General features: G+C 38.7%; 1 protein-coding gene across 1 annotated transcript; it reads right to left on the bottom strand.

Moving 5' to 3' along the window:
- Positions 1–223: 223 nt before the first annotated feature.
- LOC310731018 (RAS guanyl-releasing protein 1-like) lies at positions 224–12,801 on the bottom strand. The gene is made up of 14 exons (XM_083550295.1): positions 12,688–12,801; positions 12,211–12,342; positions 11,862–12,015; positions 10,410–10,583; positions 8,968–9,084; positions 8,104–8,379; positions 7,156–7,236; positions 6,152–6,256; positions 5,803–5,912; positions 4,993–5,137; positions 4,865–4,901; positions 2,167–2,292; positions 1,697–1,992; positions 224–1,156 (listed from the first exon to the last, which is right to left on the bottom strand). The coding sequence occupies exons 1-14, from the start codon at positions 12,714–12,716 to the stop codon at positions 1,016–1,018; spliced, it is 1,923 nt and encodes a 640-aa protein (XP_083406421.1). The 5' UTR covers positions 12,717–12,801; the 3' UTR covers positions 224–1,015.
- Positions 12,802–26,890: the final 14,089 nt, after the last annotated feature.

The raw sequence follows: 26,890 nt of genomic DNA, 5'->3' as shown, positions 1-26,890 counted from the left end.
TCTAAGTGGGAGAACTTGCAAAATAGCAGGGTGTTCAAATACTTATTTTCCTCACTGTATATTCATTCATTCATTCATTCATACATTTTCACCCGCTTATCTGTAATTCGGGTCGCGGGGGCAGCAGTCTAAGCAGGCCCCCGCCTTCGACAGCTGCCCAATCCTCACAGCACCGTCCCTTACGGTCCCTCCTGCAGGTGGTGAGCCCACGGGAAGTTATATCCAAATTTTCCAGGAGGGTGAAAAATTATGCAAGACATTAAGCTGCTTTGAGACAATATCCATTGTAAAAAGCACTACAAAAATAAACTTGGAACTTGAACTTGATTATATTTTTTATTATCTAATGTGTAGCTACTGAGTCTGTTTTTAAAGTGAAATATCATTTTAATAGTTTTTGATGCTCTAAAATGTTCTGACTGCTAGCACCAGAAACATTACTGTTAAATTCATATAGTATTGTCTATAAAACAAATATGATCTCTAAGTAGGTGAGACACAACTTCTGTACATTCTGTAATTGCTCATACTATGATGTGCTACTAACCTGCCAGCTGTTCTGTTACATATCAGCTAGTTATAAGAAAACGAAGTACAGCAGTGCCTTCAGAAAGTCATCATAAGTCACGGAAGCAGAACTGCATGTACTGGTGTGTAGTCTGAAACTCACAAGCTGCTCAAACATACAAAAAAAGGAAATGCCCCAGATCACTCACCTTACTTATAATACATAATAGCATTGTTATAGTAGCTTGAAAGTACTGACTCACAAAGGAAATTACAAACTCTAAATGTCTTCTTGTTTTTCTTCTTCTATCGGCTTCTCCCATTAGGAGTCGCCACAGCGGATCATTCGTCTCCATACACCCCTGTCCTCGTGTGAACTGAAATTTGTGACCCTGAGTTCAAAGGAATTATAAACATCATAAATACAGTAGGGGAAAGTGGATAACCAGTCCATGAGTCCAGGGCTGTCCTGCTTTTTCGAGTTCCAACAAACAAGAAGTTTACGAGATCACGAAGATGACGAGGAATCCTGTTCAACTGGACGAATTGTGTGCCGTTTCAAGAGCGTTTTTAGGATCTCTACTTCACGTTCAGCTTCTTTTAGCTTTCTCTGGAGCCTCTCGTTGCTCTTCTGGAGAGACCGATTCTCCTAAACACACACAACACGTAACCAAGATTAGAGGGGTTACACTTATAAAAGGAAACTCATGCAGAGCCTTTAGGATTTTTCTAGATGACAGAAAGCTCACAGCAGACTTGATCCTGAGTTTGGGTTACTGTTTATGTTTTCAGTCTAATCTAAATTAAACCTAAGATGTGAACCCATGTGTAAATGAGTATGTTAATGTTTGTGCATTGTACTCAGCAATAAATTGGTGTCCCATACAGGATGTAGATATTTTATCCTTCCATGCATCGGTCTTTCATCTTTTTAATATTAGTTTTAGGTCACTTCTTCAATTTCAGTAAACACTATTCGAACCATATTTAAAGACTGGATGGGAAACGAGTCCATCACAGAGGATATTTATATTTGACAATCCACCAAATTTTTTGGAAGGGAAAACATTGGACACTGCAAATGGCCTAAAATAATGAAATCTTTTTTTTTTTTGCATTTTGATTTGCTAAGTAATCAACAGAACAAAAGTTAGAAGTTAAAGAAAAATCCTGCCAAAACACTAATAACCTTCTCCAACGCTTCATAGCTGGGCTTGTTTTCTTCAGCAGGGTTGCGTGTGTTTGAAGTCTTGTTGGCACAGACCCGTTTGCGCTGAGGAATGGGGCTTGGACATGGTGTGAGAGGTGGACCGCTTGGACACAGCAGAGATAACTGCACATTGCTAGATGATGGAGTTCCCTCTGTCTGACTACTTTTGTGCACCATCATGGTCCTTGGCACTGTGCTCAAGCTGAACTGTTTATTGCGATCAGAGTTGTCTATTTGAGTATCTGGTGGATATACGAACCGAGTTTCATCTGGCCCTGCAAAAAAAGAGAGAATTACGAGTATTCAGTTTGACTGGGACATCTGTAATTCAACAAAACACTTCCTGCTTGCGGTTCTGACAGCCGTAAACAATTCTTTAATCTACAGAATGTTATTGATTCTAATAGTTTTATTCTCATGTTTCATTGCGTTACACTTTGTTATCTTACCATCATGACTGCGTGTTGGTGTATTAGAATGTGGACTCCAGTCTGCACTGTTGCTTGGTTTGGCATTCTTTTTACACTCGAACGCTACCTGATCCTTGCAGGATTTATGGCAGTTCATTCCACAGTCTGCAGAATCATGAGACAAGTAGTATAGTAGTATAGAAGTATATTCCCACCTTATGGCCAAACAGTTGTGGAAACCTGACCTTCACCTGACCCATATCAGCTTTTTGAACATAAAGTAACAAATGAATTCAGTAAGACTCCTGATCAATCTCATTTTACTGAATCACAAATGGTGCATTGAAATTACATTCTGTACAGTATTTTTATTTTAAAACACTAGAACTCAAGATCAATGCAGTAACAGCTTTAAGTCTTCTGGAGTAAATATTTTTAAAAGTAATTTTGGCTCATTCTTCCTGACAGATATGATACAGGTTGATCATGTTGGTTGGGTGACACTTGTGTATTGCAGTTTTTAAATATTGGCACAGATTTAAAATAGGATTGAGATCAGGGCTTTGACCTATGTAGGATATTTATCTTTTTGTTCTTGAACCAGTCCAATGTTGCTTTGGCCTTGTGCTTCGGATCATTGTTTTGTTCCAAGCCACATTATATTGCCAAGTTTGCAGGCACCTGGTCATAAGTATGGTATGTGCTATATGTGTAAACATTGTATTCAACATTTAGTCCCAATTTACTGTTATATGTCCCTCCACTCTTCTGGCGAAATGTTTCACCAGATTTTGGAGTGTTTGTAGACATTTGTGCAAGGGTCTTAGTTAAGTCAGGTACTGACGTAGGTGAGGTGAGGAGGCCTGGGGTGGAGTCAGTTCCAATTCATCCCAAAAGATGTTCAGCAGGGAAGAGATCAGAGCTTTACAGAAGACTACTTCTACTCCAAACAATGTAAACTATATCTTCATGGAGCTCGCTTTGGGCAACGGGGCATTGCCATGCTGGAAAGTGTTTGGGATTCTAAGTTCAAGTGACTGCAAGATTTTGCCGATTGTGTGCTTCCAGCTTTGAGGTAACAGTTTAGAGAAGAACGACATTTGGCAGGAAAGGTCATGTGTCTCAATACTTTTGTCCATCAAGTGTCTTTAACTTCATTTCTTCTTTTTTAATTTTAACAAAAAGCCCAGTTCCTGCTGATGAGAAACTTTGGGAGGATATTATCCATGTTGATGGTCTTGCACGGAGCCCCAGTCCGAGGGCGATTGACAGTCATGTTTAGCTTCTTCCATTTTCTAATGATGACCTTTTTTCACCAAGCTGCTTGGCAATTTCCCCGTAGCCCTTTCCAGCCTTGTGGAGGTGTACAATTTTGTCTCTAGTGTCTTTGGACAGCTCTTTGGTCTTGGCCATGTTAGTAGTTGGATTCTTACTGATTGTATGGGGTGGACAGGTGTCTTTATGCAGCTAACGACCTCAAACAGGTGCATCTAATTTAGGATAATAAATGTAGTGGAGGTGGACATTTTAAAGGCAGACTAACAGGTCTTTGAGGGTCAGAATTCTAGCTGATAGACAGGTGTTCAAATACTTATTTGCAGCTGTATCATACAAATAAATAGTTTAAAAATCATATATTGTGATTTCTGGATTTTTTTTTTAGATTATGTCTCTCACAGTGGACATGCACCTACGATGACAATTTAAGACCCCTCCATGATTTCTAAGTAGGAGAAGTGGGAAGTTTTTTTTCCACACATATCACTTTAAGTTGTCACCAAAAAGCTCTATTTTGGTCTTATTTGACCAAAAAAAAAACCTTCATCCAGTGCTGTCAGATAGCACACTTTTAGCAATAGCTTCTTTCTCGCTACCCTCCCACAAAGGCAGGTGCTTTGAGATGACACTCCCCCACCAGAGATGGCAAAAGTGCACACATCCTTCACTCAAGTAGAAGTACAGATACTCATGTTCTAAAAGACGCTGGTAAAAGTTGAACTACTAACTACACTTTTTTACTCAAGTTAAAACTTGAAAGCTTAAGTACAAGCTTAAGTACAAGCTCTGACTTGTACTTAAGTAAAAAGTAGCTTTTTTTTGTAAATGTGTCCTCTTTAAGGACACATAAGGACACTTTTTTTGAGTTCTATACCACACAAAGTGTGACAGGTGCCAGACTTTTTAAATATGGCTGCCATGGCCTTCAACTCCCAACACACTTGCATGCCCATAATTGTCCTCGTACTGATTAGACACATCTGTTTCCAATTACACACTCACTCACGCTCTCACACGCACAGTTTTAAAGACCATTTGATCAGTCAGCTCACTGTGAAGTGATGTATTTACTTGCTTTGTCTCTGTCTATTGTCATGCGTTTGTTTCCTGGTTGATTTTGTAGTTTGTATTGGATTCTAGCAAATCCTGCAATATTCTGTTTGTTGATTCCTTGACTATTTGCTGGTTTACTGATTCTGCACCTGCCTGTCTTCCAGCTCTGTACTTCTGACTGTGTTAATTAAATCTTCCTGACCCTGCATTTGTATCTCTTCAGCATTCATTACATGACAAAAACATTATGAACAAATGAGTGCTTTCATTTTTATGAACTACATAATGGTCAGGTGTCCACATGCATTGTATACAAATTATGCTTAACTGTTTCTAACATGAAATCTTTAAATAAGAACACATTGACTGTTCACTATCATCAAATAGTAACATTATGAACAATTACCTCTGCATCTGTAGCCTTGTTTAATGACACCCCACAACTGTAACAGAATGAATTAAATACATTTCAGTTGGATGCAACAGAACCACTTACTAGTCAGCAGCATGATTATGTTTGTCACTGTGACTTACAAATCCTGAGCAGTTGTCACAAAAGGTAGGCCTCATGTACGTGGTTTCTTGGAAGTTGTGAGAAAAGCCTAGGCCGAGTTTGGAACAAATGACACTGGCCCGCATGAAATACGCTGTGATCTCATCTCTGCTAATGAGTCCGTCTCTGTATTGAGCAGCAAGAACAATCACTGCTGAGCAAATGATTAGATAGTAAAAAAAACCTTTGTAAAGGTAAAAGTCACAGTTGGAAGTGTTTCATTTCACAATGAGCTGCAAAAGGCATAGAAGCCACAAGTAAATAAAAAAAAAAAGTGTCTTGTATTTAGGATAACGTATATGTGGCAAGGTGTCCATACATTCCTGGGCAAAAACTGGGCTAAGCCATATAAAATTTAAAACATGAAGACAACAATCACTTGTCTGGAATTAGCAAGAATATAACAAATAGTGTACATGTTTTCCTGCTCTATAAATTGTGGTTAAATATTCGAGCTTTATATAATATCAGCTGCGTTACTTGTGTCAGATAACATAACAATGACTAATCTTTTAAGGAACTAAAAGTTTTTTTTACATTTTTTATACCTATATTTGCTACTTTTTTTGTGTTTTGATTTTTATACCATACATTTTTATCATGATTTTACCTTTGTGCACACGAAGACTACACAAGTAAACTGCCTAGTCTCCATCTTTTCCCTAAACTTCAGCAAAAGTGTCTTTTGTGTATAGTATGAACAGATCTGGTCAGAACCGTTAAAACCGTATTGTGCACAGACAAACAAGGTTTGTTTATGCCTGCAATCAGTATTCATATTTGATACTTACTTGTCCTTGTCTGCAACACAAAATGAGAAGGGAAAACTGGCAGCAATTTTCTCAAAATCTTCCTGGGAGATGAAGCCCCGTTCATCATGGTCATAATTCATAAATACAGACTGCCAAAAATCATAGACCAATAACATGTATGGTTCAGCATATTCATATAGAAATTTCTTTTGTATAATAAAATAAAAACTGTGAATTACAGTATATACTTTAAAAAAAGAAACAGTCATTGTTAAATATTCAAAAACCAAAGTATGCAAATATTTTGAAATTAATTTAGTTGAAAAAAACCTCACACTTTTTAAAAGCAGAGGAACAACAAATAAACAGTGTTTATGGCAACACTCACATCAACCATTCTCTGAACATGTTTGCTAATGGTTTTGGGATCTGGCTTGGGAGCAACACCTGAAGCCCAGTTCACCACCACGGGGGGTTTGTAAGGAGTCGCTGGCTGATAGAGAACAAGAAAATATACAAACAATTGATATAAGAAACCATAAACTTGAATATTTTGATTGTTGTTTTAAACTGTTTTTAGTTACTACTTTTACCTATGAAGGAAATTCCAGGAAATGCAAAGCAACCAAACCAATGAAAAAAATATGAAAAAAATGACCAAAAAAGGATTGCTTTTCATTAATGACAAAAACTTTCATGTCTCTTGCATTGCACTTCATATAATCAGTAAAAAATTATATAAATTATAAAAATATATATATTTTTTTCCAAAGAAACAAATGTTGACTTATTTCTTGTTTTGTAAATGTGAATATAATTACCCCTACTGCATTGCATTTTAATTTCATCCATGCATGTTAATCAAGAAATGCAAACATTGTCTGAAAATATATTTGGTTGCATTGGTGTAAAAAATAGTGTAAATTTCATCTATTTGAAGGAACAAACTTTTATTTTGGCTCAAAGTTTATTTCCAGTGCACTAATTGTTGAAATCTAAAATCTACTGCTAAAAATGCAGTGTTAATATGAATACAAGTCAATTCAGTGGACAATTGAGACTTCAATGCAGAGGTGTTTGTGATAATTGCAGTCATATAGCAATCTTTATGGTTTCTAGCTAGTTACATCCACAGTAGTATAGTTGTATATATTTATGAATATTTAATATGATTATTTACAGCTACACTTGGAATTATGTCACTCTTTGTGGATTGTATTTCAATATTCATCATTGGCATGATGGCTTTTTGCTAGTGCTCTGGCATAGGATCTTCTCCATAGTGTGAGACCTTCTTTAGAATGTCCACAATTAAAACCACTAAGACTTTTTCATAATAGAATTTATAATGTCTGAAACATACAGAGTATGTAAGTTTGCAGCTGCACTCACAGGTGCTCTGTGGTTTCTCGGCTCTCTTGCATAGGACAGCTCATAGATTTCATCCTCGGTGTAGTACAGGTCAAGAGACAGCTGTGTGGGAGAAGCAGCAAAACATTTCTTAGTCATATTTCATGAGGAACACTGTACACTAACCCCCACTCCCCCATCACCCACACCTAGTCTGAATAAAGTAAAATTAAATACTAAAGGTGTTAGCTGTCTTTGTCTGTAACCAAGTAAAACACCCACACGTCTCACTGCCTCAAGTGATAAGACAGAGGTCAGAGGGAAAAAAAATCACTTCAGAAATCAGTTTGTACAATATAAAATTGAAATGTATTAAAGCAAAAATAGCTCAGTTTCATTCTAGAGAAAATTATAAGTGAATACAATGATAAAATGCTCTTTTAAAAAAATGGCAGTCAGGAACAGGTGATTTTGAGCTTGTATACAGTGTAGGGTGTTTTTTTGTTTTTTTTTAGATTATTAAGTACATATACCTTTGTGAAGTTAAAGATATTTTAAAATTACTATGTTTCTTGGGTCCAAATCCAAAACTATGTTTTTTTATTTAGGAATTATATACATGGCTTAGTTTGTCTTATTACACACATGCACATACACTAAATACTGCAGATTGCATTACTGATATCAACCTGTAAATAAATTGCCGGAAGAAAACTTTAAAAAAATGCTTACGGTTAGTAATTGAGCTCACACCAACACACACACACACACACACACACACACACACACACACACACACACACACACACACCCTCAAGAATATAAAATGGTTTAGTCTGTTTTCATCATCAATATTTATACTGCTAATTAAACGAACATACATACATAAATATATTACGTCTTTTTGATTTGTATTCCTATAAAGAGATAAACTGGGTAAATTAGACTTGCATTCCCAAGCATGCATTAATCAGAAGAAACTGTACTGACTGTCAGTAGGTGCACGAGGTCTTTATTTGCATCTAGAAGTGGTAGATTCTGCTGCAGTTGGATGAGTTCATTTATGTGGTTGTAAAGGGCCTGAAGTTTCTGCACATTGATCTTGCCATTGTCCATGTAATCAGTCATGGCCTCATTCACAGCAATCAAGTCTTTCAGATGGACGCCCAAGATAGGAATCTTGAAGCCTGTGGATTTGCTGTATGCTTGTCTGTAATTCTCATAGTTTCGAGATGACGAGAGCAGATCTGTCATTTCGTTCAGGACCTGTGAAGGAATAAAAGGAAAACAACTCAATCGCTGGACCTGTCTGATTCATCTCGATACTCAACTTCTGCTTGGTGCTTCTGCACTTTTTGCCTTCGATTTCCAAGTTTCAGAACATAATCTCACTTGAATACAGTAAACACTATCTAAGAACTGCTGGTGTACTATTTAAAGATTAATGCTCATACATCTATTTATTAAGCTAAAAAATAGTTTTTCATCATGCCATGTTTTTCATCGCCACTGTCACTTAATTAGGGATATAAATCTACATCTAGATTATACAGTTGCTTTGCGACATTTTCTATAATGAACGTGAAATGTAAATACATTTAATTCCATGTCATGTACTTCTAAAGATGTATGACCAAGACAAACACACAAATTTGAGGCATAAATAAAGAAATAATTTATGACCCTTTTAGACCAGTATTCTCACTTTAATGCTTTAAAGTTCAGGTTCTAGGTGACATTTATCAGTTTCATATGATTAAACAGTGATTTAAAGTCAATATCAGATATTTTAATAGTTGACCACAAAATTCTGATAACATAAACAATTAGACGGATCGTTTTTGGATATCATACCTTGGTAGTTTCAGTTGGCACGTGAGTACACGTGTCTTTCAGGCGGGAAATAGAAGTGTGACAGATGCCCCCCACTACAGCCATAAGAGAGTTAAAGTTCTGCATCTGCTGGAGGTTCTGCAGCAGTGGAATACAAAACATTAACACATGGCACCAAAATATTAATAATCATGTATGGATTTGCCTGTTTGTGATTTTTGCTGTTGGATGGATATTAACAGCATCATGTGACATGGAATATACATTAATTAGCTCATAACACTAAAACCACATGTCTGATATTGTGTAGGTTCCACTTGTATTGGCATGGATTCCACAAGACCCTCTGAAGGTATGCTGTGGTATCTGGCAGTAAGATGTTAGCAGTAGATTCCTGTAAGTTGCCTCCATTGATTAAACTTGTTTGTTTCAGAACATCTCACTAATTGATTAAGATCTAAGAATTTTGCTGGCTATCACGACACATTGGACTATTTGTTATGTTCCGCAAATAATTTTTGTGAACCATTTTCAAGGAAACCAGACAAGATAGCCTTTTCTCCCTGCATGCATCAGTAAATCTTTGGTGTCCATGACTCTGTTGCTGGTTCACTGGTTGTTTTTCTTTGAACCACTTTTGTTAGGTTACAACCACTGGGAACTCCCCTCAAGACCTCTTTAGACACTCAATCATTTAGCCAACACAATTCAGCTTTTTTTTTTTTTTTATTCTAACACATCAAATTAAAGAAATGGCTGAATTCTTGCTGCGTAATAATATCCTACTACTTGACAGGTGTCATTGTCATGAGATAACTAATGGTATTCTTTTCACCTTCTAGATGTTTTATTTTTATGGCTGATCATGTCATTGCTCAGCACACTGGGACATTCCTGTGTGGGTTTTGCTGACAATCCGATTAAGATACTCATTACATGTACTATATTACCAGCAAAGTTGGGGTCTAAATCATATTCATTTCTCACATGGCTTTGTTTTGAGTCTGAGTGTACAGAGACATTTAAGATCTCAGTTTTAGCTGGTAGTCACAACTTCTTACCAGCATACTGAAGGCGATAATGATCTCTTTCCACATGTAATATCTTTACTAACACAGGAAATTCCTCATACTATCTCAAGTATGAGCATTTTTCAAATGACAGAAGACAGTACCATTATACTAATTACTGCATAACAACACCAACTGCATATAATTATGTGTTTAACATGGACTAGGAACTTACTGATGTGCTTATAACACTCTTATGATTTGCTTTTGTTATAAATTTGAAATGTAGTTACTTTTAAAGCCCTGCTACAATCTTAGTAGTAATATTAATAATGTAGGACATATCTACTGGATTTACTCTTTGCTGAGTATTTATTTAGTCCTGACCAGCTTTATCAATTTTGCTGAATGAATCAGGTAAATTAAAAGTTGTTGAGGCTGCTGAAATGTTACCTGTGCTACATAGATGAACTTGGTGAAAACCTCGGCTCTGAGCTGAGGGGTCGGCCGACTGAGCACCATGAGCTGTACCCATTGGGAGATACCATTGCACAATGCAATGGAACGTTCCATCGTGGGGTTCTCTGACAAACACTCATTTCGGACATATTTCTGGTAATCTGCAAACTGAAAAAAATACAAATTTCTTACATATGTATGACCTTATTAATACTGATCATGTTAAATATATTACATAATTACATTTTGTTTGCATTAACTAATTTAAAAGGACGTATTGACCTGTGGCCAACATAGAAAAATGCTTAACAGAATAAGGGGCAAATTATGCATATTGTATTATCCTTATTTTCAATTTCACTACTTTGCACTATAAACTCTGAACCATTTCTGTGGAAAATGAGTGATATCCTTGCAGCTGCACTTTTTGTTTTTTTAAAAAAAAAAAAATCTGACAAAGTTTGTGTTATCAAGTCTTTGTTACTTTTCTCACCTAGGATGAGAATATAATTTGCACAACAAAATAGCACCCAACATGAGGCTAGACTTATGAACCGTACATCACCGGAGCAGCAGATTCTGATTTAGATAAAGAATCCCTTACAAAACGTAAAGATAAACATGGTGGGAATTAAAAATTGACACAAGAGCTTACAGAGTAAAATAGTGTTATATCCTTAAGGAAGCGTAAATTGCAATTAAATCTCCCTAGAAGGTGCTAGGTGGCAGACATGTCTTGATCCGATCTAAATCTGTAGTGTTTATGGATATATTTTGTATATCCATAAAATATATAAATATATGGATACAAAATATATCCATAAACACTACAGATTTAGATCGGATCAAGACATGTCTGCCACCTAGCACCTTCTAGGGAGATTTAATTGCAATTTACGCTTCCTTAAGGATATAACACTGGATACAAAATATATCCATAAACACTACAGATTTAGATCGGATCAAGACATGTCTGCCACCTAGCACCTTCTAGGGAGATTTAATTGCAATTTACGCTTCCTTAAGGATATAACACTATTTTACTCTGTAAGCTCTTGTGTCAATTTTTAATTCCCACCATGTTTATCTTTACGTTTTGTAAGGGATTCTTTATCTAAATCAGAATCTGCTGCTCCGGTGATCTGCGTAGATCTGTTTGTCTGCTGAAGCACAAGAAGACGGAATATATAATGGGGAAAGTCAGATTAAACAAGAGTTTGACTCTAGGTCACAATCCAAGATTCTCACACTAATATTAACTGTTATGCTTGAAAAAGGTAATAAACCAGTTTTAAAAATAGAAACATAAAAATTTTATTAAACAAATATTACACACATTTTTTATTCTTAGATGTTAATTAATACCCTACCCATTTAATGCCATTGTGGTTTACACACATCAATAAAGATTGATGCAGCTTTACAGTATGTCTTTACAATACTCACAGATATCCTGCAGAAAGATTTGAACTCCAAGTAGGTGAGATGTTCAGCTAACTCCACTGGCTCCAAATGATCAAACAGCAATGAAACCTTCCGTTTCCTGCTGCTTCTGACTTTGATTTTCTGACTGGCTTTTTGAGACCACGCTCTGTCTCCCCTAACCAGATTGGCATAGAGATCAGACACAAGCATTAATTAAGTATTAAAAAATTTAGTATTTTCTCTGAATATTAAAAGTCCAATCAATATTCAGAGAAAATGTTTTTCTTTTTTTTTTTGTCTGGTATTGTCTGAATATTGCTTAAACAGTCAATTATATGGAAGCAAGACTGGCAATTATTACATCACTTACATCCATTTGGTTTGCAGTAAAGAGCAGAGATTTTCCTGTCCATGTTCCTTCATGAGCTCCTTAAACTGCTCCAAAGTTTCAGATAGACAGCTGTGCAACTGGAACATAGTCCAGAACTCACTTATCCAATACCTATAAAGAAAATGTACATGGTAAACAAACTGAAGTAAATTTTATTTTCGTGCAGCTTTACTCCTTCACATTTATGGTCAGCTTTGCTGAATATGCTGAATATGGATGTATGAAATACATATTGCTATCATAGCAATGCAAATGCAATGCTAACATTGAATAATATTCATAACATGAATTCTAATTGTGCTGCTACTTTATGTTAACAAGGATTCATCTAAGAAAGACAAAAATTATTTGAGTTAATTTTATTTTTTGAGGTCTTACATTTTGAATGAATACAAGTTTTATTTTTTAGATAAGGAGAGACAAAAGGAGAGACAAAGAGACAAGAGGAGAACTTACCGCATGAAATAACACATTTTCAGGCACATTGTAGACTTTTCAACCTCCAGTGTATTTTTGAAGGTACAAAAATACAATTTAAGGAGCACAAGCAAAAGGAAATGGACAACAAGTGACATAAGCCGACACTGAAGAACTACTGTTTTCTTTCTTTACATGTTTGTTAAAGGTATATAAAGGCAACTACCTGACTATTACTGGTATTTATTGCATTATTTCCTAATATAAGTACATCTTATATGACAGTAAACAGCTAAATGAAAAAAATGACATCATGTTATACTTAATATTCTATACAGTTATCAGCACTTTCTTACTATACGATTAATGTATGAAGCCATACAAACTTGGCTGTCCAATGAGACTTATATTTCCTTTCGATTTTCCTTCACTAGTCTAAATACAGCTTTATTAACTATAACATTATCCATTAAGTTATGCTTCATTAACCAGTTAATAACTTCATGTTGACACAATAGACTCAAAAGATGCTCAAGTTCCTTTTACAGTTTTCTAAGTTGCTTCTGAGCTTTTTTTTTTTGCTTTTTTCAGATCAGAAATGAAATTCTTAAAACTACTTGTTCAACCTTCACATCATTTAGTCATCATAAAAGCAACTCATTCATTTATTCCTGCATACATTTAATCAATTGAAATTCATAGATATCAAACAGAAGAAATTGAAATTTTGGCATTTTTAATGACTGTAATCCAAACCGTAGTTTATATCAAGATATACTGAAATTATGCAATGTCATACTGACAACATGAATAAACATTCTGACGATCTTGTTTGTAAACAATGAAAAAAGTACTTGGCATTCTGATGGCAATGAGATGTTCATTGACACAAATACTTTTAAGAGATGAACGAAGGATTTGAAGGAAAGTACAGGCTTTTGCTAGAACTCCAATGAGTTGTGCTGTGTGTACAACTTTTTTCGAGAATGGACTTACTGCTTTGCAAATATTAAGGATGATTTGATAAATGCTCCAAAGCAGCTGAAAGAAACTGTAACGCACTTAGCCATGTTTGACTCCATATTATACAGTTATAAAAGAGAAGTGATTTATAATCCCACTATCCGGTGTTACCCAGATGAGGATGGGATCCCTTTTTTGAGTCTGGTTCCTCTCAAAGTTTCCTCCTCTTGTCACCTCAGTGAATTTCACCATTCCACTATTGTCTCTGGCTTACATTTAATACAATTAAACGCAAATACTATATCCGGATTTCTGTAAAGCTGCTTTGAGCCACAGTCCCATTCTGTAAATGCCTCATACAAAATATAATTTACTTGAATGAAATTCGACAAAAACAATTGAATTGAATTAAAAGGATATAGGATGATCAACTTTTCCAGCAGATCTTTAGAGGACAGTAATAACCTGTGCATGGTGAGGGTGATGTTCAAAAGATGGCTGCTATGGCAAACATTACCGTCATCATCTGTCGAGAAAAAATGAAAAACAAGACTTTTTTTTATTTTTAAATTAGATGTCTGACATCTCTTGGGCCCTTGAGCAAGGCCCTTAACCCTCTATGCTCCGGGGGTCCCTTACGAGGGAAATATCAAGGTCCGTGACGTCGGAGTGACGTGGGGCCGCCTTCCCGTGGGCTCACCACCTGCAGGAGGGACCGTAAGGGACGGTGCTGTGAGGATTGGGCAGCAGTCGAAGGCGGGGGCCTGCTTAGACTGCTGCCCCCGCGACCCGAATTACGGATAAGCGGAAGAAAATGAATGAATGAATGAATGAATGAATGAATGTCTGACATCTGTCAGTCCTGCATCCTCCTGCATGTTTGACCAAACTCACATGCACCTGACTATTTGTTTTTACCCCCACAAAGTTCTTATTAATTAGCATAGCATACTTTCTATATGCTAGTAACTGCTATCATAAACCTGACCAGCAGAAAGCATTAAGTAAAGATAAATTAATGAGCATGAGGAATTGATGAGTCCATTCCACTGTGTCCAAAACAAAACAATAAAGTCCGTCTTTCTTTGTCCTGCAAGGTTCGTAGGTGAACATAATCTTGTGAACCAACTTGTAAATGTAGAACTCTAACAATCTGGCACATTTAACACATTTGGAAAAGCAAACACATAGGCTTTGAATAAACCAAAGATGACACATTAATCAAGTCATTTTCATCAGTTAGGAAATAAATTACAGATGATACATTTAAGCCAGTGAATGATTTTACTTGCTCCTTGCTTTCTATGTCTTTGTTCGCAATGACATGTTTATGCATTGCCATTGCACCATGCTGTATGCTGTGTTTTATTTCAAATGTTTTACTTTGCTTTTGCCTGTGTGAAAGGTAGATGTGCTGGAGGGTTTATGAAGTCATGCTATTGATTCAGCCCTCGGAGAGCTTCAAAGACTGACCATTATCTGAGAGGCCTCATTCAGAGATTGACCTTTCTGAAAAACGCAATGACTTGCAGGTAATCATATCAGTTCTGTTGCATTCTCTCACCGTTCAAAAGGCTACAGAACCACAGGAAGCTTTCTGATGTGAGAATTAAGCAACAAGACCTGCCATAATACATTTTTAACTTGCACTACATTAGTCTTTCAAAGGCAAAGATAATTAAACATGTTGTTTAATGCAAACTGATTCTGTGTGGACATTTTTGAACACTTTGCTATGTTTAGTTCAAAAGAATAGATAGATAGATAGATAGATAGATAGATAGATAGATAGATAGATAGATAGATAGATAGATAGATAGATAGATAGATAGACAGACAGACAGACAGACAGACAGACAGACAGACAGACAGACAGACAGACAGACAGACAGACAGACAGACAGACAGACAGACAGAGACAGACCAGGGTTATGCAGCTTATTACTAAATGAAATTAATAGATCATGCTCCTATGTTACACTGCAGGATTGTCAACACAGTCAGCAGAAGGAAATAGATCACATACCAAATGACTGGATGCTTGCCTGGATGAGTTCCTCCCAGGAAGCTCCTTTAGTAAACTGTCCCAGAGTGCAGCTCATGATGGTCGGTGTCCTGACTATAATTTGCCTAAATTGAGTTGTTGAGCAGTTGATCCAGCATGTGGATGTAAACAGCACAGAGATATCTATGTCCATTCCAGTGGAATGAACATAGGAGTGGGTGAAAGAAGGCACATGCTGGCTCTGTGTTTGTGTGCGTGTGTGTCTGTGCGTGCGTGTGTGTGTGTGTGTGTGTGTGTGTGTGTGTGTGTGTGTGTGTGTGTGTGCGTGTGTGTGAGTGAGCACACAAGTGACTGATGTTTTCTGTCAATAGAATGCTGGCAAAATAGATAGAATAGAGACTAAACACAAAAGAGGAGAGACATAAAAAGCAAAAATACAAATAAAAGAAATCTGTCATACTTCCTTTTTTGATTGACACTTCTTAACAAAATGTCTTCCAAATTTTTCTTTTTCTTTTTCTTTTTATGAGATAGCCTTTAAGAGTGTCTTTTACTGGAAAATGCTACATAATACAAAGCAATATTTAGTTTGGGTAACAGGCCACATGTTCAGAGCTGATGTGGTTGCTGGAGGCAGAAGATGACGTGTTGAAACAGATGACTGCAGATGGGCTGCAACTGAACAGGTTTGCATTCAAATGCTCATCAGTGAACAGTTAACAACCTCAATAATGATGAAACTATAATGAATGGACATTCGGTGTCCACGAGATGTGGATGGTTCCCTTCTGAGCCTGGTTCCTAACAAGGTTTCTTCCTTATATAATCTCAGAATGTTTTCCATTGCTGTTGTGACCACTGGCTCACTCATTAAGGATAAACATATAAAGACTAATTTATAAATCGGTAATTGTAAAATATTTCTTTCTATAAAGATGCTTCAGGAAAATGTACACTGTTAAAAGCATTACAAAATGCAGTGAATTGAAAGCAATATCCCCAATAAAAATCTGGAAAATGCTATAAATATTATTTGAAGAAAAGCATTCAGTGTAGTACCAGATGTGTTGAGATGAGTCCATCATGAGTGGGAGAGACGGCTCTGTGTGTACAACAGATTTCTGTAAATAGTTACATAATAGTTAATCACATTCACCACATTTTGTATGAAATGTATGAAGCTACCAATGAATTGTATAGACTTCATTATCTGTCCTTTTTTTTTTTTTATACTTCCCAGAAACAGGTCTAGTCACTTTTATAATCACTGCAGTACATTAAGTAAAAGTCTACTTTTGAAAAGCAGAGATAACTGTGATACACTTATTGATTGGTTTCTTTTGAGCTCACAGCTCCAGGGTCTCTGGTTTAATTTTGAGCTCAAGTTAGTGTCTGTGAAATGTTGCACGCTTTTCCCTTCACATAGGTTTCCACTTGGTTTGTTCCTATCGCTGTCCAAAAATATGCAGGTAAGTAGAAATGATGTCCTGCAATGGACTAAGTGTTAGATGAATGCTAAAAGGCGGGACCAAAAAACAGAGAAGAAGAACAAACCATGAGGACATGGGACTGTGGACACTAACAACAAACATAAGAGAGTGAGTGAGATGAACAGTGAGTCTATACGACAGGGTGGAGAGAGGAGTTGTGGTATTGTATGAGAAAGTCAGGTGTAGCAGAGAAGTATGTGAGGGTTGTGCAGGACATGTATGAGGAGAGTGTGACAGCAGTGAAGTGTGCAGAGGAATGACAGACTGGTTCAAAGTGGAGGTTAGACTGCATTAAGGATCGGCCCTGAGCCCTTTCCTGTTTGCAGTGGTGATGGCCAGGTTGACGGACGAGGTCAACAGTGCAAAGTAATGGAGAGTGTGTTAGAGAAGTGAAGAAAAGAGTGCAGGCAGGGTGGAGAAGAGTGGCAGGAGTGATTCGTGATAGAAGAGTGTCTGTGAGGGTGAAAGTGAAAGTGTATAGGACTGTAGTAAAACCTGTGTTGTTGTATGGTAAAGAGACAGTGGCATTGAGTAAAAGACAGGAGGTGGAGCTGGAGGTAGCAGAGCTGAAGATGTTGAGTGTTTTTTTGGGAGTGACGACGATGGACAGGATTAGAAATTAGTTTATTAGAGGAACATTGCATGTAGGACGTTTTGGAGACAAGGTGAGGGAGGTGAGGTTGAGATGGTTTGGACATGTGCAGAGGAGGGACATTGAGTATATCAGTAGGAGAATGCTGAGGATGGAGCCACCTGGAAGATGGAAAAAAGGAAGGCCAAGAAGGAGGTTTATGGATGTGGTGAAGGAAGACATGCAGGTAGTTGGTTTGAAAGAGGCAGATGTAGAGGACAGGGGGTGGTATGAAAACGGATGATCCGCTGTGACGACCCCTAATGGGAGCAGCTGAAAGAAGTAGTAGTCAATAAAATTAAACAATAAAAGTCATTAATTAACAGGGGTGGGAAGTAACGGAGTACAAATACTTTGTTACTGTACTTAAGTAGATTTTTTTGGTATCAGTACTTTTTACTTTTACTCATTACATTTTTACACAAATATCTGTACTTTTTACTTCTTACATTTTCAAAACCGGCTCGTTACTTTAGTTTTAATCTATTGATTTGGTGAAATATTTTTTTATTTTCACTGCGTGCCAATTTCAGCCGAACAACCGATTTCCTGTCATTGGGTGTCTTTTTCAATCCACTGGTGTATAAAGTCCTGACCCTCACTCACCACAGATGTAGACTAGTTTACGGAGCTAAGAATCAGCAGGCAGAAGGCAGTAAGAAGTTTGGGGTTAATGTGGATGAGACAGAGGGAGTCAGTGATGTAAACATGACTGAGAACAGACACATTCCTGATAATCATCATCTTTTCTCTGCTTGTGTTCTATATGTGGATCTTCAGCCTGGATACATTCATTAGGTAACAACATTTTTTATTTGTTTTGTATTAATATATATATGTATATGTATGTATGTATGTATGTATGTATGTATGTATGTATGCATGTATGTATATATATGTATAATTTGGCTGTCAAAATAAAAATTATTGTAAACGGCACTAAATTTTATTAACGCTATCAATTCAGCGCTCATTTCTGTTTCACCATTTTTATAGAAAATGTAAATACATAAATAAATAACTAAATGAAAAAGAGGCGCAATTAAAACCTTTGGCAAAAAATACGTTTATCCACGACGTCCTTTCTTAGATATAAAATAAATAAATAAACTCCAGATAAAAATATTTTTAATCAGTAAACTTTTGTTTTATTTCTGCGCCAAGTCTCAAATCAAACACCAAATCAGCCATGTTTTACACAATTAACCCTCTGGGTGGCGTTTTGTGGGTTTTTTCCTCATAATGGTGACACAAAATTAAATTACTGTTCTTAAAATTATTTATTGATCGTACGGATAAAAACAATACATCATTCAAATCTGTAAAATGTCTATAATTTTCTATATACAGTGAGGAAAATAAGTATTCGAACACCCTGCTATTTTGCAAGTTCTCCCACTTAGAAATCATGGAGGGGTCTGAAATTGTCATTGTAGGTGCATGTCCACTGTGAGAGACATAATCTAAAAAAGAAAATCCAGAAATCACAATGTATGATTTTTAAACTATTTATTAGTATGATACAGCTGCAAATAAGTATTTGAATACCTGTCTATCAGCTAGAATTCTGACCCTCAAAGACCTGTTAGTCTGCCTTTAAAATGTCCACCTCCACTACATTTATTATCCTAAATTAGATGCACCTGTTTGAGGTCGTTAGCTGCATAAAGACACCTGTCCACCCCATACAATCAGTAAGAATCCAACTACTAACATGGCCAAGACCAAAGAGCTGTCCAAAGACACTACAGACAAAATTTTCCCCCTTCACAAGGCTGGAAAGGGCTACGGGGAAATTGCCAAGCAGCTTGGTGAAAAAAGGTCCACTGTTGGAGCAATCATTAGGAAATAGAAGAAGCTAAACATGACTGTCAATCTCCCTCAGACTGGGGCTCCATGCAAGATCTCACCTCGTGGGGTCTCAATGATCCTAAGGAAGGTGAGAAATCAGCCCAGAACTACATGGGAGGAGCTGGTCAATGACCTGAAAAGAGCTGGGACCACCGTTTCCAAGGTTACTGTTGGTAATACACCAAGACGTCATGGTTTGAAATCATGCATGGCACTAAAGGTTCCCCTGCTTAAACCAGCACATGTCCAGGCACGTCTTAAGTTTGCCAAGGACCATTTGGATGATCCAGAGGAGTCATGGGAGAAAGTCATGTGGTCAGATGAGACCAAAATAGAACTTTTGGGTCATAATTCCACTAAACGTGTTTGGAGGAAGAAGAATGATGAGTACCATCCCAAGAACACCATCCCTACTGTGAAGCATGGGGGTGGTAGCATCATGCTTCAGGGGTGTTTTTCTGCACATGGGACAGGGCGACTGCACTGTATTAAGGAGAGGATGACCGGGGCCATGTATTGCGAGATTTTGGGGAACAACCTCCTTCCCTCAGTTAGAGCATTGAAGATGGGTCGAGGCTGGGTCTTCCAACATGACAATGACCTGAAGCACACAGCCAGGATAAACAAGGAGTGGCTCTGTAAGAAGCATATCAAGGTTCTGGCGTGGCCTAGCCAGTCTCCAGACCTAAACCCAATAGAGCATCTTTGGAGGGAGCTCAAACTCCGTGTTTCTCAGCGACAGGCCAGAAACCTGACTGATCTAGAGAAGATCTGTGTGGAGGAGTGGGCAAAAATCCCTCCTGCAGTGTGTGCAAACCTGGTGAAAAACTACAGGAAACGTTTGACCTCTGTAATTGCAAACAAAGGCTACTGTACCAACTATTAACATTGACTTTCACAGGAGTTCAAATACTTATTTGCAGCTGTATCATACAAATAAATAGTTAAAAATCATACATTGTGATTTCTGGATTTTTTTTTTTTTTAGATTATGTCTCTCACAGTGGACATGCACCTACGACGAAAATTTCAGACCCCTCCATGATTTCTAAGTGGGAGAACTTGCAAAATAGCAGGGTGTTTAAATACTTATTTTCCTCACTGTATAAGCTTCCTGACTTGACTTGAAGAGGTGCAGTTTCCCCGGTATCACCTCATTAAATGTCCGTGTGGAAACATAGCAAAGGCTCTTAATGATGTCCACACATCTCTGCACTGATATAGCCTTTATATTTAATCGCTGTACATATGCTTACATACATATCACATGCTGTAAATATGATACATGTTTAACACCTCCAAGCTGCCAGTTTTGGGCACCTGAGCAAGCACTTAACTCACTACTGCTCATTTAGTAAATGAGATCATTAAGAGTCGCTCGGGATAAACACTTCCATGCCATTAGCGATCTATGATGAAAGACTTTCCTGGTTCGATTCTTACCTCTAGTTTCATATTGAACATTATAAGAAGTTTTTAAAAACAGAACAATAAAAGGTCATTAAAATTGGTTGCTGGTAAATCATGGTATATCAGTGGTGCAGGTGTTGGAGATGTGGTTCTTGTACCTGAGTCACTTCTCATAGACTTCGAGTAACTGAGAGAATTAACAGGAAGGAGAAGTTTTGACCCTCTACCATCATGATCTAAGAGAAAACAGTGGTCTCTTAACTATAGAAAAACCAAGAGTCAAATAAGCAAATCCTTGTTTGCCACCCCTCTGGTATGGTAGTGGTTAGTAATGTGGCCTCTGCTATCTGACTCACCCGGTTCAATTCCTACCCCTTAGCTATCCTTTAAATTGTTTAAAAAGTTTTATAAAAGAACCAAAAAAGGTCCTAAAAATCAGCTTCTTGCAGGAGATCCTGTGGCTCAATTGGAAGAGCTTTGCCTCTGGGTTAAGAGGTTGCTGGTTCAAACCCCGGCCAGGGCTCAAAGTTAAGCATGCAGAAGGTTCCGGTGACTGTAGTGAGGAAGGTGTCAGAAATGGCTGCATGGAAGGTTGGATGTGGACGGTTTCAGAGGGCGTATCCTGAACCAGGGGGGCAATATTCAGGCATCTGCCCCCCTGGCATCTGAGAAGCTGAAAACAGGGGGTTATGAAGCAAAAACATCCAAAAAAGTTTCAACATCGGCTCCTGCAAGAAACACAGAAAGCAGGATTCGAACCCTGAACCCCACCAACAGCAAAATACCAGTCTGAACCATCAGGAAGGACAGACTGTGTCAATTGTTAGAGCAGGTCTATCTTTTCTTTCAAACCATCAACACAAGAATATGATGCTAAAGACAGACTTAGGAAGCAAACCCATATCGTGACTAGCAGGGACAATGCAGGATTTGAACCCTGATTCACGCCATTAGCGAGGCACCAGCATTAACCCACTGAACCATCAGGAAGGACAAGCTGGGAAGTTTGTTTAGAGCAGGTCTATCTTTCTTTTTAACCCATCAAAACAAGAATATGAAGATGTGGGAATCAGAAATTTTACCTACCTCATGACTAGCAGACAGAAAGCCAGGTTTGAACCCTGACCACCAACATTAGCAAAGTACCAGCCTTAACCCACTAAGCCATCAGGAAAAAACAGGATGGGAAGCTTGATTAGAGCAGGTCTATCTTTCTTTTCAAACCATCAACACAAGAATTTAACGCTAAAGAAAGATGTAGGAAGCGAATACAGATGTAAGTAGCACAAGTTGAACCCACATTGTAAATAGCAGGAAAATAGCAGGATTCGAACCAAGATCCCCACCACCAGCGAGACACCAACATTAACCCATTGAAACATCGGTGAGGACAGGCTAGGAAGCTTGTTTAAAGCAGGTTTTCTTTTTTTTCAACCCATTAAAAAGAAAAATATATCGCTAAAGAAAAATGTAGGAAGTGAATCCTGATCGTGACTGGCAGGCAGAAAGCAGGATTCGAACCCTTCTTCTTCTTCTTCTTTCGGCTGCTCCCATTAGGGGTCGCCACAGCGGATCATCCGTCTCCATACCACCCTGTCCTCTATATCTGCCTCTTTTACACCAACTACCTGCATGTCTTCCCTCACCACATCCATGAATCTCCTCCTTGGCCTTCCTCTTTTCCTCCTACCTGGTGGCTCCATCTTCAGCATTTTTCTACCAATATAATTCATGTCCCTTCTCTGCACATGTCCAAACCATCTCAATCTCGCCTCCCTCACCTTGTCAACAAAACATCCTACATGTGCTGTCCCTCTAATAAACTTATTTCTAATCTTGTCCATCCTCGTCACTCCCAACGAAAACCTCAACATATTCAGCTCTGCTACCTCCAGCTCCACCTCCTGTCTTTTACTCAATGCCACTGTCTCTAATCCATACAACATCGCAGGTCTCACCACAGTCCTATAAACTTTCCCTTTCATTCTTGCAGATACTCTTCTATCACAAATCACTCCTGTCACTCTTCTCCACCCACTCCACCCTGCCTGCACTCTTTTCTTTACTTCCCTAACACACTCTCCATTACTTTGCACTGTTGACCCCAGGTACCTGAACTCCTCCACCTTCTCCACCTCTTCTCCCTGCAACCGCATCACTCCACTGCCCTCCCTCTCATTCACACACATGTACTCTGTCTTACTCCTACTGACTTTCATTCCCCTTCTCTCCAGCGCATATTTCCACCTCTCCAGGCTCTTCTCAACCTTCTCTCTACTCTCACCACAAATTACAATATCATCTGCAAACATCATAGTCCAGGGAGACTCCTGTCTGACCTCGTCCGTCAACCTGTCCATCACCACTGCAAACAGGAAAGGGCTCAGGGCCGATCCTTGATGCAGTCCAACCTTCACCCTGAACCAGTCTGTCGTACCTACTGCACACTTTACTGCCGTCACACTGTCCTCATACATGTCCTGCACCACCCTCACATACTTCTCTGACACACCTGACTTCCTCATACAATACCACAACTCCTCTCTCGGCACCCTGTCGTACGCTTTCTCTAAATCCACAAATACACAATGCAGCTCCTTCTGTCCTTCTCCATACTTCTCCATCAACATCCTCAAAGCAAATAAGGCATCTGTGGTGCTCTTCCTCGGCATGAAACCATACTGTTGCTCACAGATGGTCACCTCTTCTCTCAGCCTGGCTTTCACTACTCTTTCCCATAACTTCATGGTGTGACTGATCAACTTAATTCCCCTGTAGTTACTGCAGGTCTGCACATGTCCCTTATGTTTAAAGATCGGTACCAGCACACTCCTTCTCCATTCCTCAGGCATCCTCTCCCCTTCCAGAATCCTGTTAAACAATCTGGTTAAAAACTCCACTGCCATCTCTCCTAAACATCTCCACGCTTCTACCGGTATGTCATCTGGTCCAACCGACTTTCCATTCTTCATCCTCTTAATCGCTGCTCTCACTTCCTCCTTACTAATCCTATCTACATCCTGCTTCATCAACTCCACATCCTCCAACCTTCTCTCTCTCTGATTTTCCTCATTCATCAGCTGCTCAAAATACTCCCTCCATCTTCTCAACACACTCTCCTCACTAGTCAACACATTTCCCTCTCCATCCTTTATTGCTCTAACTTGCAGTACATCCTTCCCAGCTCGGTCCCTCTGCCTGGCCAATCGGTATAAATCCTTTTCTCCTTCCTTAGTGTCCAACCTCTTATACAGTTCCTCATATGCCTTTTTCTTGGCTTTCGCCACATCCCTTTTAACCTGCTGCCGCATTTCCTTGTACTCCTGCCTACTTTTCTCATCACTCTGTCGATCCCACTTCTGTTTTGCCAACCTCTTTCCCCTAATGCTCTCCTGCACTTCCTCATTCCACCACCACGTCTCCTTGTCTTGCTTTCTATTTCCAGATGTCACACCAAGTACTTTTCTAGCTGCCTCCCTCATCACTCCTGCAGTAGTTGCCCAATCATCCGGCACCTCTTCACCACCACCAAGCCCCTGTCTGACCTCTTCCCTGAACCTCACACTACACTCTTCCTCCTTCAGTTTCCACCATCTTATTCTTCTTTCAAACCTTACTTTCCTCCTCTTCTTCTTCGCCTCCAAAACCATCCTACAGACCACCATCCGATGCTGTCTAGCTACACTGTCCCCCGCCAACACCTTACAGTCTCCAATCTCCTTCAGGTTGCATCTCCTACACAGAAGATAATCCACCTGTGTGCACCTTCCTCCACTCTTATACGTCACCCTATGATCCTCCTTCTTCTTAAAATACGTGTTCACCACTGCCATTTCCATCCTTTTAGCAAAATCTACCACCATCTGCCCTTCCACATTCCTCTCCTTAAAACCATACCTACCCATCACCTCCTCATCACCTCTGTTCCCTTCACCTACATGCCCATTAAAGTCTGCCCCAATCACCAATCATTCTTTCCTAGGTACACCATCTACCACTTCATCTAATTCACTCCAGAATCTTTCTTTCTCCTCCATCTCACAGCCAATTTGTGGAGCATAGGCACTGATGACATTTATCATCATCCCTTCAACTTCCACCTTCAAGATCATCACCCTATCAGAAACTCTCTTCACCTCCGCTACACTCTTACTGTACGCTTCCTCCAGAATCACCCCTACACCATTTCTCTTCCCATCCACACCATGATAAAACAGTTTAAACCCACCTTCAATGTTCCTGGCCTTACTCCCTTTCCACTTGGTCTCCTGAACACACAACACATCTACCTTTCTCCTCTCCATCATATCAGCTATCTCTCTCCCTTTACCCGTCATAGTACCAACATTTAAAGTACCAACCCGAACCTCTACTCTCCTACACTGCTCCTTTTCCTGCCGTCTCTGTAGACGCCTTCCTCCTCTCCTTCTCCTCCTTCGGCCAACAGTAGCCCAATTTCCACCGGTACCCTGTCGGCTAACGATACCTGTGGCGGTCGTTGTTAACCCGGGCCTCGACCGATCCGGTATGAAATTCTCATTTGTGATCCGCATATTTGATTTGGCACATGTTCTACGCTGGATGCCCTTCCTAACGCAACCCTCCCCATTTACCCGGGCTTGGGCCCGGCACTAAGAGTACACTGGCTTGTGCCCCCCTAATGGCTGGGTTAAACATTTGATTCGAACCCTGAACCCCACCAAAAGCACGACACCTGATTTAACCCACTGAACCATCAGAGAAGACAGGCCAGGAAGTTTGTTTAGAGCAGGTCTCTCTACCTTTAAACTATCAACACAAGAATATAAAGCTAAAGAAAGATTTAGGAAGCAGGAACATAACCGACATCGCAACTAGCAGGATTCAAACCCTGATCCTTACCATCAGCCTTAATCTGATGAACCATGGAAGAGATCAGACTGGGATGCCTGTTTAGATGAGGCACAAGCCTTAAACCACTGAGCGACCACTGCTGAAAAGCACGTGTGCTTTTTGGACGGTTCATACTTTGTTTCATGCCAGCGCAGTAAGAAAGAGGGCATGTAGGACTGGCTTTGAAACCTTATCACCAGCGTGGACTATATTAAGGACCATGTTCAGGCACAAGCCTTAACTCACTGAGCTACCACAGAACTGTTATTTTTTTTTTTTTTGGTGGGGTTATCTTTCATTAAAGACCAGAAAATCAAGAAATTAATCCAACACAAAAAGGACAGAATTTAAATGTTTTCAGAGTGGACAAGGTCCAGAAGTTTTATTTACCAATACAGGAACCAGCTCGACCAGGAATCAAACTTTCAAACTCATCCTCGTGGGGACCCTGACATTAACCCACTAGGCTATCGCTATCACATCCATCCATCCATCCATCCATCCATCCATCCATCCATCCATCCATCTATCTATCTATCTATCTATCTATCTATCTATCTATCTATCTATCTATCTATCTATCTATCTATCTATCTATCTATCTATCTATCTATCTATCTATCTATCTATCTATCCATCCATCATGATGTGAGGTCCAGTTAACAGCTAAAACAAGTACCAGTAATAACTACTTTTTACTTAAGTACATGTCTGAGTCAAAACTTCTTTACTTTTACTTGAGTAAAAAAAGTATAATCAGTATTTTAAAAACATTTAATTCAATTCATTTTTATTTGTATAGCGCTTTTAACAATGAAAATTGTCTCAAAGCAGCTTTACACAGATAATGTGTTGATTAAATGTAAATATGTTCTTTGTAAGTAAGTTTGTCCCTGATGAGCAACTGTGGCAAGGAAAAACTCCCCGAGATGGCATAAGGAAGAAACCTTGAGAGGAACCAGTCTCAAGAGGGAACCCATCCTCATCTGGGTTGCACCGAATGTCCATTTGAAGCAGATA

This window comes from Silurus aristotelis (assembly GCF_946808225.1).
Source record: "Silurus aristotelis genome assembly, chromosome: 9".
Lineage (NCBI taxonomy): Eukaryota > Metazoa > Chordata > Actinopteri > Siluriformes > Siluridae > Silurus > Silurus aristotelis.
The sequence above is the reverse complement of the archived record's forward strand: the minus strand, read 5'-3'. Positions and strand labels throughout refer to the sequence as shown.

Bases quoted from the DNA above. Each gene is read 5' to 3' on its own strand.
- LOC310731018 (XM_083550295.1), bottom strand. From the start codon at position 12,716: ATGTGCCTGAAAATGTGTTATTTCATGCG. The intron at 6,257-7,155 runs GTGAGTGCAGCT...GTTCTCTATCAG, and splicing joins CGAGAAACCACAGAGCACCT to CCAGCGACTCCTTACAAACC. The intron at 2,293-4,864 runs GTAATTGTTCAT...ATGATTCTGCAG, and splicing joins ACAAGGCTACAGATGCAGAG to ACTGTGGAATGAACTGCCAT.